The 11,621-nt window shown below is 38.1% G+C and overlaps 2 protein-coding genes across 2 annotated transcripts; both read left to right on the plus strand.

Annotated features, from left to right (window-relative positions):
• The first annotated feature begins 219 nt into the window (after positions 1-219).
• Positions 220-1,727, plus strand: LOC116175028 (kynurenine/alpha-aminoadipate aminotransferase, mitochondrial-like). The gene is made up of 5 exons (XM_031493116.1): positions 220-314; positions 364-722; positions 772-925; positions 971-1,272; positions 1,317-1,727. Exons 1-5 carry the CDS (start codon positions 233-235, stop codon positions 1,725-1,727), a joined length of 1,308 nt encoding a protein of 435 aa, XP_031348976.1. The 5' UTR covers positions 220-232.
• A 5,157-nt stretch (positions 1,728-6,884) lies between these two features.
• On the plus strand, positions 6,885-8,786 carry LOC116159696 (kynurenine/alpha-aminoadipate aminotransferase, mitochondrial-like). The gene is made up of 4 exons (XM_031472739.1): positions 6,885-7,045; positions 7,100-7,458; positions 7,541-7,999; positions 8,085-8,786. Exons 1-4 carry the CDS (start codon positions 6,970-6,972, stop codon positions 8,493-8,495), a joined length of 1,305 nt encoding a protein of 434 aa, XP_031328599.1. The 5' UTR covers positions 6,885-6,969; the 3' UTR covers positions 8,496-8,786.
• Positions 8,787-11,621: the final 2,835 nt, after the last annotated feature.

Here is an 11,621-nt window from a genome sequence, read left to right on the forward strand (position 1 = left end):
CTAAAAATCAAATTGAATTTACAGAATTACCACTGCCTTAAATCGCAGGTATTTCACAACCAGAGCTGTTTCGCAAAAAGTGTATCTAATCTTACGTGTAAATAAGTTAAGTTATCCACGTTACTTTTTTGGCTGTATGTATGCATTATGATAGCACACGTGGTAAATATGTGTAGGTTTACTCAAATTCGCCAGTTGTATTTATTTGCAAGGAACGAATTGTAGTGATTCCATGGAGAACTTACACATTGATTTCACTTACTTTATAAATCCACTTTCATTTCGAAGACGACCATTCCTTCCACCTTCCTTAGGTAGGTAAGCATTTGTTGCAATAATGATCAAATCTAACATTTCTTAAAGTGGACACGTGCGATGCGACCTCTGAAAAATCAATAAAATTAGCTGAAGGATGCCCTAACGATGCAAACTTTCCCTTTAAAGAAATAAGCGTTTTATTGAAGGACGGTACCAGTTATCGTTTAGAAGGAGCACAACTGGCAACATCTTTGCATTACATTCCCAGAAAGGGTTATCCACTATTAATATCAACATTAAAGGACTTTACGCAACAAATTCATCAACCTCCGTCATGGTCCCAAAGGGACGTTTTGGTAACTGTGGGATCACAAGACGCGATGAGTAAGGTTCTTGAGATGTGTCTAGAAGAAGGTGATCCAATACTTGTACAGAATCCACTTTATTCAGGAATAGCTGTTGTTGTAAGTGTCCTTTAAAAATTGCGTTTTTGTAGTGAAATTCCCTTGACAGTTGGCGCCATTCCAATCAACTCTTATACCAATAAATCAAGATGGAAACGGAATGGTACCGGACTTTCTCCGGCAAGCTCTAAATCAACGAAAGAAAGAATGCCTACTGGACCGACAATTAAAAATGCCAAAGATCCTTTATATTAATCCAACAGGTATGACAAAGAGTTGAAGATGTTTTTGCAAGTGAATACCTTTAGGAGCAAATCCAGTGGGGACAACACTACCATTAGATCGACGACAAGAAATTTACCGCATCTGTTGCGATTACAACATTTTGATCCTAGAAGACGATCCTTACTGCTTCATGAACTACAAGGACCCAACACCACCATCGTTTTTGTCCTTCGATATTGAAGGACGCGTCATTCGATTGGATTCGCTATCTAAGGTTTTATGTCCAGGTCTCAGGATTGGGTGGGTTACTGCCGCCAAGCCTCTTACGGATGTGTTAGAGTTGGGCATAGAAAACTGCTACCTAAGCTCGGCCAGCTTAACGCAGGTAGGTGTGTAAAACCTAATTCATTCGTGTTTGAATTTTTGTAGGTGATAACTTACAATCTGCTGAACGGTTGGGGCGTTAAAGGAACGTTGAACTATTTTAGATCAGTGAGAGATGACAATAAGAAAAGACGGGATATGATGTTACAGTCAATGGATCTTCACTTGAAGGGATTGTGCGATTGGAGTGTACCCGATGGTGGGATGTTTGCCTGGATCAAAGTACGTGACATACCTGAGGTGCAGGATATGTTATTAATTAGAGGGAAGAAGAAATGCGTGACATTTGCACCTGGTCGACTGTACATGGTAGATTCCCAGAAAACCTGCAGTTATATTAGAGCATCGTTTTGCCGAGAAAATCCTAAGTTAATTGATAAGGCAATGCAGCTGCTAGCAGAACTTATATTAGAAGAGAAGGCATTACTGAAGGCGCAAGTAGAAAAGGCCCAATGAATTTAAGTTGCACGTGTAAATCTCGTCACTAACAACAGTTATTTGTACTAGTTTTGAAAGTTATACTTTTTTTGTTTGAACTTTGTTTATTTGTAATAGCTCTTATTGTTCAGTTATTTTTAATTTCAAGAAACTATACTTCGCGAACCTCTTCCTTATAACTCTCAGGTGTCAACTGGATCGAAGATCAAGGTCCTATTCTTGAACGTCGGAGTGTGTGGGTATGACGTCATGTCGAGCCAATTAAATATATTCTTGACACTTTAGGCCAATTTTTCCAATATTCAGTGCTATTAGCCGTACGTGCCTTCCACTTCTCCTGTATATCTTTATTCGTAAAATTAGGGGATGATAAGAAATTTGGTGGGCGAGTGAGTCACCGATGATAAAGTCACACACTCACCGATTTTTCTCGAGCGGTTCAAGAATAGTGTTCTGAAAATGGTTGCTGTCTTAGAATCGCATCGCAATTGGAGAGAATGAACTGTTGGGGGTTGTTTTAATGACCAGGAATATTCGTCAATTTGTGTAACTTTTTAATGATTTCTTTTACAAAAAAAGGGAAGGTTTTTTTCTTTGCCGTACACTTACGTTTTTATTAATGGTAAAATGTACTTTCGCGAAAACGATGCGTTTATTTTCTACCTGACGACCGGAAATTGTTCACGTTAACAGATACGCTACGAGATCGTTCATTGTGGATGATAACGGGGAACCACCAGAACTCAGGACAGCTCAAGACAATGATGAATGATAAACTGGAAAATGGAAGAGAAAAGGTCAACCTGGAAAGAGGTATCTCGATAGGGTCCAGTTTTAAAGGCGTATTGGGCTCCGTGGGACTCGATGCAGTTAGAAAATGTTCTTAAGAGAGTGATGGAGCGACCACAAATGTAGAATACCTCTGTGGAGAGCATTAAGCCTGAAGTACCACGACAGATACACGATGATATATCGGGAGGACATTTAGGAGTGACGAAAACGGATAAAGTGCGGAAACGATTCTACTGATGCAGAAAACATGCAGTGTTTTCCACAAGCAACGGAGCAGTAAGAAAGAAGAAAGCGCCAATGAGGCAATACAATATAGGTAGTTCATTTGAAAGAATAACCATTGATATCGTAGGCCCCTGCTGGTAACAACTACATCTTGGTTACCGTGTGAAGTTTGGTACAAGACCCGGCAAGGAAGCAGCAAATGCAGCCAAACCACCACAGTACACGTTCGATGAATTTATAGCACATTACTCTGGAACGCAAAGGGCACGCTTTGGGGTTGTCCGTGGGGAATCTAAAGATTTGATTGAAGCACCAGCCGAATACGTTTTGGCTCATTGCGTAGCTAAAGATGTGATGTCCCAAGGTATTTGTAGAATTTAAGTTCCGATTTGGGCGCATCGTGTGCCATGTGTTGGGGGTGGTATTCCGGGGCACCGGCGTGGAAATATTGATCTGTTCCTTTAACCCCAGAGGAACTCCGCAATCGATTCGTAAGATGGTGAATGGAAGATGCACGAAGAGGTCGTGGCACAAGTACCGTCATCAGGGTCACGTTATAAAGCGGAGTCGCCTAGGGCTGAATCACCGCTACAGCCGTCGCCCTTGTTGCGAGACGCAAGGGTCCGTTAACTTGGTCCCCCCACTGCGAGATTTCATAGTCGTATTATTTTGAAATGAATGCGCTCGTTATGCGCTCATATGCGCCACCGATAATAACTCTTGCGCCATTATCGTTTTTTAGAAATCCGAAAAAACATTTGGGGGGGGCCAAGTGAACGTAGCCCCCCCCCGTACGTATTTTGTCCCTTGTAACTAGGTCACCTGATACATTTGGTTATGCGCTCAATTGCGCCACTTGAATTAAAGCTAGCGCCATTACGGTTAAGCCGTGACAAATTTTCAAAAAGTGGGGGGGGGGCAACTTAACGTTTTTAAAAGTTACTTTTTTTTTAACATCTTTTCATACGAAATTGTACTCTCAGGTATGCGCTGAAATGCGCCGTAAAAAGATATCTTTGCGCCATTATTGTTTTTTGGTTATCCTTAAATATATTTGGGGGGGGGGGCAAGTGAACGGAATCCCCCATAACGCATTTTGCTACCGGTATTTGTGCCACTTGATACATCTGGTTATGAGCTCAATTGCGCCACTTGAATTAAAGCTAGCGCCCTCGCTAGCGCCATTACGGTTAAGCCATAAAAAATTTTTAAAAAGTGGAGGGTCTAACTTAGCGTTTTCAAAAGTTATTTCCGGAAGTGCGTCCATTTTGAAATAATATTTTACATCGATTCGGCCTTCGGAGTAACTCCTAAATACAAATTTTTAAAAACCTACCTATTTTACTTTCCCAGAATCGTTTAACTAAAGCTCCCAAAAAAACACCCTGTGTGGTGTTTCTGAAACACTATAATGGCGCCAAGATTTTTGTTTACGGCGCATTTTAGCGCATGATGAAAGGTACGATGTAGTAGAAAAAACATGTTAAAAAACGTAACTTTTGAAAACGTTAAGTTAGCCCCCCTCACTTTTTAAACATTTTTTATGGCTTAACCGTAATGGCGCTAGCTTTAATTATGAAAAGATGTTAAAAAAAAGTAACTTTTAAAAACGTTCAGTTGGCCTCCCGCTTTTTGAAAATTTGTCACGGCTTAACCGTAATGGCGCTACCTTTAATTCAAGTGGCGCAATTGAGCGCATAACCAAATGTATCAGGTGACCTAGTTACAAGGGACAAAATACGTACTGGGGGGGGGGGCTACGTTCACTTGGCCCCCCCCAAATGTTTTTTCGAATTTCTAAAGAACGATAATGGCGCAAGAGTTATTATCGGGACGAGCGCATTCATTTCAAAATAATACGACTATGAAATCTCCCAGTGGGGGGGGGGGGCAAGTTAACGGACCCGAGACGCAATAGTTTTAAGAGGGGGGTATTGTAACGAGTATCCGAGACACCGGTACGCCATCGTATAATTATAATTATATCGGGGAGATTATAACAAACGCTGAGGCGGCGCATTCCTTCCTTAAAACGTTCTATCCAGATCGATTTCGCAAACCTTTTCTATTTTCCTAGAAACGTTCCATTTAATATATAAGCAACCTGAGGCACGTGTGAGTTCAGTTCCAACTTCGATCCATTTTAAGACTGTTATAAATTTATTGTTAGATAATTTGTAAATAAATAAAACCACGTAATTAAATTTACGTTACATGAAGTAAAGAAAAAAATTAACTCTAGATTTAAACAAAGTGAACAGAAACTAGAACACCCTACTTAAAACAACGACGTGTGATCCGTCCACTGTCTAAATTTAATGTGCAACTTTTGAGAAATTTATTTATCTACATTACAGCTCAGTTCGTCGTAGGAAAACCTTTACGCCAATCGTTCGAAAATAAAATTGCGACGTTTTTTCATACAATTTTTAATTAGATTAATAATGGTAACATTTGAAATACACACCTGCGCATGCGCGATTCTGCCCTTTTATGCCGTTCACCGGAAATGAGAAAACAGACGGACAGACAGACAGACCGATTGACATCATCGAGATTTTGCCCCGTTCGGATTCCTGATGGTGCTCCAAACGTGTATTTCCTACCCAATGCAATACCTTACTAACGAGAAGGTGATAAAAATAGCATAAATTTTAATAACATTTTTCAAAAAATTGTTCACTGCAATTTATGTGCTCTTCTATAGCGATGTCCAGTGTCCACACGATTTATTATTCATACCACAGCGAAATCTTTTTTACGTTATATATAATGCCATTATTCGTTAAAATTAGTAATATGACATTCAATTAATGTAAAAATATGTAACCTCAGAGTTCCTCAAAATAAAATCATTATTACCTCCTCGCATTATTATTTTCCATCCATTCAGTTAGGGGATTTACTATTATTATGTTATATTTATTTTGCAATATTTCTAGTAGATTAAAATAACGAGTTCCTTAATTAATTCATTTAGTATTTTAATATAATTATTAATGGATCGTATAAATGAAAAAAAAGAACATGTGATAAGGTTAAGGGAAGTATGGCAGATGAAAGTAGAGTAAAATAGGGCTTTTATCGGTGGTTCGCGGTTTTTATTACAAGAAACAAGGACTAAATACCTGTAGTTACTAATAGGTCTGTTTGCATAAATAACTGGTTAATTACCAAGCGTGTTATTTATTCAAATCAATCGTAACCCAAAAGTAGTAATTTACCCAAAATTACGCACAAGGAGAAATTACCTAATTGATAGATTAATCTGCTATTTCAAAAACTAACATCAATCAAGTAGAAAATGTAAATCACCACGTACTGTGACGTGTACACACGAACGCGTCACAGCATAACAATACACACTAATATTTTTTGTATTTGCAAAAGCGGATAGCGTTTAAGTGTTTTATTATTTCACTAGGGTGAACCGTTCTTATTTATCAATAAATGCAAGTACGATTATAAATTAATAAAACATAAATAAAGATGTTTATATTCCGGAAGAGCAAAATAAAACCGAATTAAACTGGATTTAAAGTATTAGAGTTCAAGTGGGAAATCATGAATTAAATTTTTAATAGAAAGTTTTATCAATTAAACTGATTGCACTCATACGACTACTTCTTTAACAAACTTTAATTTTTCCCTAAATTTGACCTTTCTAGGCTAATTGCATCATTTTTATTTGATGTAAACCTGATTAGACCGGCAAGAAGCTACAACGGCAATCTTTTTAATCTGAAAATTTACAAGATTTTTGTTTGTATGTGATAAAAAGTGTTACGTTTATTTATTTACTACTGCTTTAGATTATACTAAATCTTAACAATAATTGCATCAGAAAATCTCAGATCGGAATCAATCAGTAGTTGATTAGCGTTGTTCTCTAGTTGCTGCTATGCTTACGGCGACAATTAGTAGAGTGCAGAGTTAATTGTTAAGGGTATAAAAAACACAGATAATTTTTTGCTGTAATTACACGGACCACTATTTAATCTCGTCGATAAAAGCGACGTCAAGTGTATTTGCTAATTTGTGAACGGTTGCCAATGTGATGTGAGATAAGTAACAATTTCATCAGACGATTGCTCCAATCGTGAGACTTACAAGACTTACATCATCTTCGCGTACTCCGGAGAGTGGGGTATAAAAGCAAAACAGTAACCCAGCTAAGCATTATTACTGAAACAGTTGTTGAACGTATAAGAATATTCTAAATTTCGCGATAACGCTGAATAATATGGCAGCTATTGACTACTCATATTTTCTTAACCCACACGCTTCAAGAAGGCGGCCTGCGCTTACCAGAGAATTAAGTAAGCAAAGCCTTTTAGTCAATTTTGTCATTTTCTAATCAATTTTCTTAATAGCAAAACTGCATTATATGGCACCAAAAGAAGCAATTTCGCTCGCCGAAGGAATGCCAAACGAAGTTACCTTCCCTTTCGAAAAGATAAGTGTCGTAATGAAGGACGGATCAAGTTTCTGTTTAAAGGGAGCCCAATTGGGTGCCGCACTACAGTACATCCCTTCGCAAGGATACCCTCCGCTAGTGAATCTTCTTCGCGATTTCACCCAGCAAGTACACCAACCGCCAATTTGGGATCAGCGCGAAGTTATGATAACAACCGGATCACAAGACGGCATTAGTAAATCCATCGAAATGTGCTTGCAAGACGGCGAACCTGTAGTTGTGCAAAACCCGCTTTACTCAGGAACAGAAGTTGTGGTGAGTTTCTTTAACCGGGTCATTAACTTGTGTTTATTCTCTCGCTTTATTGCTCGTAAACTTATCGTTGTTATTGCTTCAGTTGAAACCATTCCGACCGACGTTAATCCCGGTAGATCAAGACGAAGACGGAATGGTACCGCACCTGTTGAGGAAAGCGTTGGAAGATTGGCAGACTAAGTGCCTCGTGTCGGATGGCGAATTAAAAATGCCGAAACTACTTTACATCAACCCCACGGGATCAAATCCCACCGGCACAACAATGCCATTGGAACGAAGAGTGGAGGTGTATCGCATTTGTTGCGAATACAACATCTTGATTCTGGAAGATGATGCGTATTGCTTCATGAACTTTGCCCCGACCACACCACCGTCGTTCCTATCCTTGGACACCGAAGGTCGCGTTTTGCGTTTCGACTCATTCTCTAAAGTGCTCAGTTCAGGATTGAGAATAGGGTGGGTGACCGCTGCCAAGCCTCTCATTCAAGCTATCGAATTGCAAATTCAAAGTTCCTATCTACATTCCAGCACCATGTCACAGGTAAACATGATCACTTTTTAGCGTACGATAACATTTTCCTCTCACTCACTACGAGCAATGTGTAAACATTTTTTGTTTATTTCAGGTGCTAACGTACAACTTAATCAGCAGTTGGGGCTTTGAAAAGCTATTAACCCACTTCGACTCAGTCCGTAACTACTACAAGGCAAGGCGCGATATTACTTTGGCCGCAATGGACCGACACCTGAAGGGTCTCTGCGAATGGGGCACGCCAAACGGTGGAATGTTCGTATGGATTAAGGTGCGTGGCGTCCCCGACGTTTACGATATGATTTTAACCCGCGGCATCAAGAAGCTAATCACTTTCGTTCCCGGCCAAGTTTTCATGGCGGATCAAAGCGAGGCGTGCAGTTTCATCAGGGCTTCGTATAGTAAAGCAAACCCTAAACAGATCGATCGCGCCATGTGTTTACTTGCGGAATTAATAAGGGATGAACAAGCGTTGCTAAAGAGGAAACTTGAGGACTGTACTTAACAACATCAGCGCCACCCTGGCAGGGTTCAGTTAGATTTTTGCATGTATCATGCAGCATCAGTGTACATATTGATTTGACGTAGGTAAAGTACCCTACCCCATAATGTAGATGAGACGTCTACCCTCCGAGAGAAAGCGCTACGAACGCGATGTTGTTTAAAATAGTACGAGAATGTTATAATTATGATTAATGTCGATTATTATTATTAAGAAGTGTACAAAATGCGAATTAGTTAAGTATTATTTATTTAGATCCAAGTAATAACGTAATAAAATCAAACCCTTACCGAATTGCTTTTTATTTTTCTAAGCCAGGCTGCGATATTTTAAAATCGTGTTAAAGGAAATGAACTGACCCCTTTAGCGAACCCAATCTAGAGTCAAAAGGACACTGATATATAGCAGATGCTTTTTCCAATTTTCGATAATTATATAAAAATTGATATATTTAGTAATCTTGCGATAACTAGAAATGTGAACGGAATTGATAGAAGAACGTCAAAGTTCGATGTGTGCTCCAATATTTCTGTTACGTAACTGGCAGTTAAATACATTCGCGTGCCCGTAGGTCAAGTATGGTCCTAATTGCTCAAGTGAGCGCATTTAGACGTAGATAAGGTAATCGTTTACGTTTAGGCACAAATCTAATATAAATGTGTATAATTACAATGGCTATTTAATATTTGGTTTACATAGACATTAATCAAACGTTTTATCCCAATTCTATTAGCATGAAGGGGTTTAATACTGGTCAATTTTTGTGATCCTCTACTTTGAGTAACTAACTACGAGTATTACAAACGAAACAATACTGAGTTCTAAAATGAACGGCAGGGCGGACGTTTCAAATAAAACGTCGGTATTACAAAAAATAGCAGTGTATAATCAAGTCTTTAAAGCACGCGCAACGAGTTTAAGGGCACGACGCAAAGCGGAGTGCCTTTAACGTTGCAAGTGCTTTAAAGACGAATTATACACGTGTATCTTATAGTATTTTTTATTATACCTGCAGTATAATTTAAAAATAGGAAATACAATGAAGTCATATTGACGTTATACTCGAATACATGTTTAATTAAGTGGGCTGGGTGTTCGAAATTTCACGATTGCCATGGAAATCTCACTTGACGTTTGCTTATAATCATCATCATCTTTGTAAATAAAACGATTTCCGTTGAAAAAGATAATACATCGTCCATTAAATCGCTTGTAAAATCTAAACAAACGTTGGTAGCGGTAGGTGTAAAATCCAAATCCAGTAAAGCCTATTATAAAGAATATGAAAAGTTGTTTCCATGGACGAATAGGAAGTTACTTACGAATACAGTCTTAAATGCATCCATAATGCTGGCATATATGAAGGAAAGGTCAAAGGTATTTAAATCTTCTATATTTTGGTGCATTCATTCAAAACTTTAAAACAATGCTGCGATTAAAAAGTGGAACAGATTTGGAAGCATACCCTAAATTACGCGCGTTTGTGAAAGCTTCAACCAAAGGATAGGTACAAAAGCCAAAGAAATGTTCTGCATTTACAGAAAGCGACCTAAGAGGATTTTTTATTTCATCCAGATGCCAGTTTCAAAAGTCATACTTGAAGTATCGTTACTTAGCAACTTTAAAGCACGTGTGTTTTAAAGGCCCTTTTTCGCACGCATTTGAGTGTTTAAAACGGAGATTGTGATTCAGGTATAATAAAAAATGAATTAACGCACAATAAATTGAACTAAAACTCAAATTTTTCTGTCCAATACAATCTTCTAGGTAATAGGACTCTTCCATTCCATGTGATATTAGCTCCATTATTTGCTAACAAAGTTTTCAGAAAAGAACAAAGATGTTCTTTGGACTGGATGCTCCGGAACGCTAGTGGACGTTCCATTACGCTCAAAGACGTTATCACCGTTCGAATACAGTGAAAAAAGTTTGTTGTGATGGAGGTATGAGTACAGACACGATTATGGAAAAAAGGAATTATGGTTCTATAAAACCAAACAAAGATATATACCTAATGGAAGAACTACAAATACTGAAAACCCGACTAGGAAACAAACCCAAATAAGAAAAACACTCTCAATCCAAAAGCACCAGTGCCAGGTACAACAACGAAATCTACCGAAAAGAACAACCGCACTTGACTACAGACGCCCATCAGGCATTACAGTCATCTATAACAGTGGAAATTATTACACACACAAGCACATCTACGGGCAGATTTCAAAACAAGTCTGTGTTTATAGATGACAATTTTGGCGTTTATTCGGAAACGACGTGGGCTAGAACCATGCCGTGTTTTACATTGGATATCGCATTCTAGAATCGTCAGTGATTTGAGTCAACGCGAGAGGCAAGGCGGTGCAGCCGCCGAAGCACAAGCGTGTCTTCTTTGTGTGTGGTAATGTACATTGTTGTCACTACAACTTTTGTCACGCTGCGCTGTATTATACTTTTACTTTTTTTATTTTTAACTTGAGAAAAACACATTTTAAATATGGACACACTGAAATCGAAACTATACCGCAATGCTGTCGTAGAACTGAAACATTAATCCAGGCGAATTAACTATTTTTTTTAGCAAAAAAAAAAGAAAACTGTTAAGGAAGCTTTCTCAAGTGGATATGATAAAATGGTCTATAACAAATACAAAAAAAATACGTGAGCAAGACAGTGGGACCAAGTTTTAGGAGAGAGTGAAAAGAGGACAAAGGGGTGATAATCTTATGATGGCAATTTCCGACAAAATTTGAGATCAGAGACAAATTCAAGTGTTCAATGGAAAAGTTGTATATCGTGAAAAACAATTTTCTTTCCAGTCACTTTCTCGCATAACCGCGAAAAACAATTTTGTTGTTGTTTATTGTTCATTTCCGCAAATACGCTTTTCTTTTAACGATACTTGGTTGAAAAATACTTTTTTGTGATTTAAATAACTACAAATTTTTTCAATATAAAAAATTAAGAGGTTTGCGAAAAAATGAAAATTGCCTTTTACAGATTTATCGTAGGGAGTTCCATTTGTATCATTGTCTTCATTTTTATGTAGACTTTTTGATGAAATAAAAAAAATTATAATCTCTATTGAAGAAGCTTAAAAAAACGAAAAAACTCCAAAAACGACTTCAGTAG

This window comes from Photinus pyralis, unplaced genomic scaffold (assembly GCF_008802855.1).
Source record: "Photinus pyralis isolate 1611_PpyrPB1 unplaced genomic scaffold, Ppyr1.3 Ppyr1.4_LG1, whole genome shotgun sequence".
NCBI classification, from domain to species: Eukaryota; Metazoa; Arthropoda; class Insecta; order Coleoptera; family Lampyridae; genus Photinus; species Photinus pyralis.

Excerpts from the sequence above, each read along its gene's own strand:
- LOC116175028 (XM_031493116.1), top strand. The coding sequence starts at position 233 with ATGGAGAACTTACACATTGATTTCACTTACTTTATAAATCCACTTTCA. Across the intron at positions 315-363 it reads ATTCCTTCCACCTTCCTTAG|TGGACACGTGCGATGCGACC; the intron begins GTAGGTAAGCAT and ends CATTTCTTAAAG. Across the intron at positions 1,273-1,316 it reads GCTCGGCCAGCTTAACGCAG|GTGATAACTTACAATCTGCT; the intron begins GTAGGTGTGTAA and ends GAATTTTTGTAG.
- LOC116159696 (XM_031472739.1), top strand. The coding sequence starts at position 6,970 with ATGGCAGCTATTGACTACTCATATTTTCTTAACCCACACGCTTCAAGA. Across the intron at positions 7,046-7,099 it reads TGCGCTTACCAGAGAATTAA|CAAAACTGCATTATATGGCA; the intron begins GTAAGCAAAGCC and ends TTTTCTTAATAG. Across the intron at positions 8,000-8,084 it reads ATTCCAGCACCATGTCACAG|GTGCTAACGTACAACTTAAT; the intron begins GTAAACATGATC and ends TGTTTATTTCAG.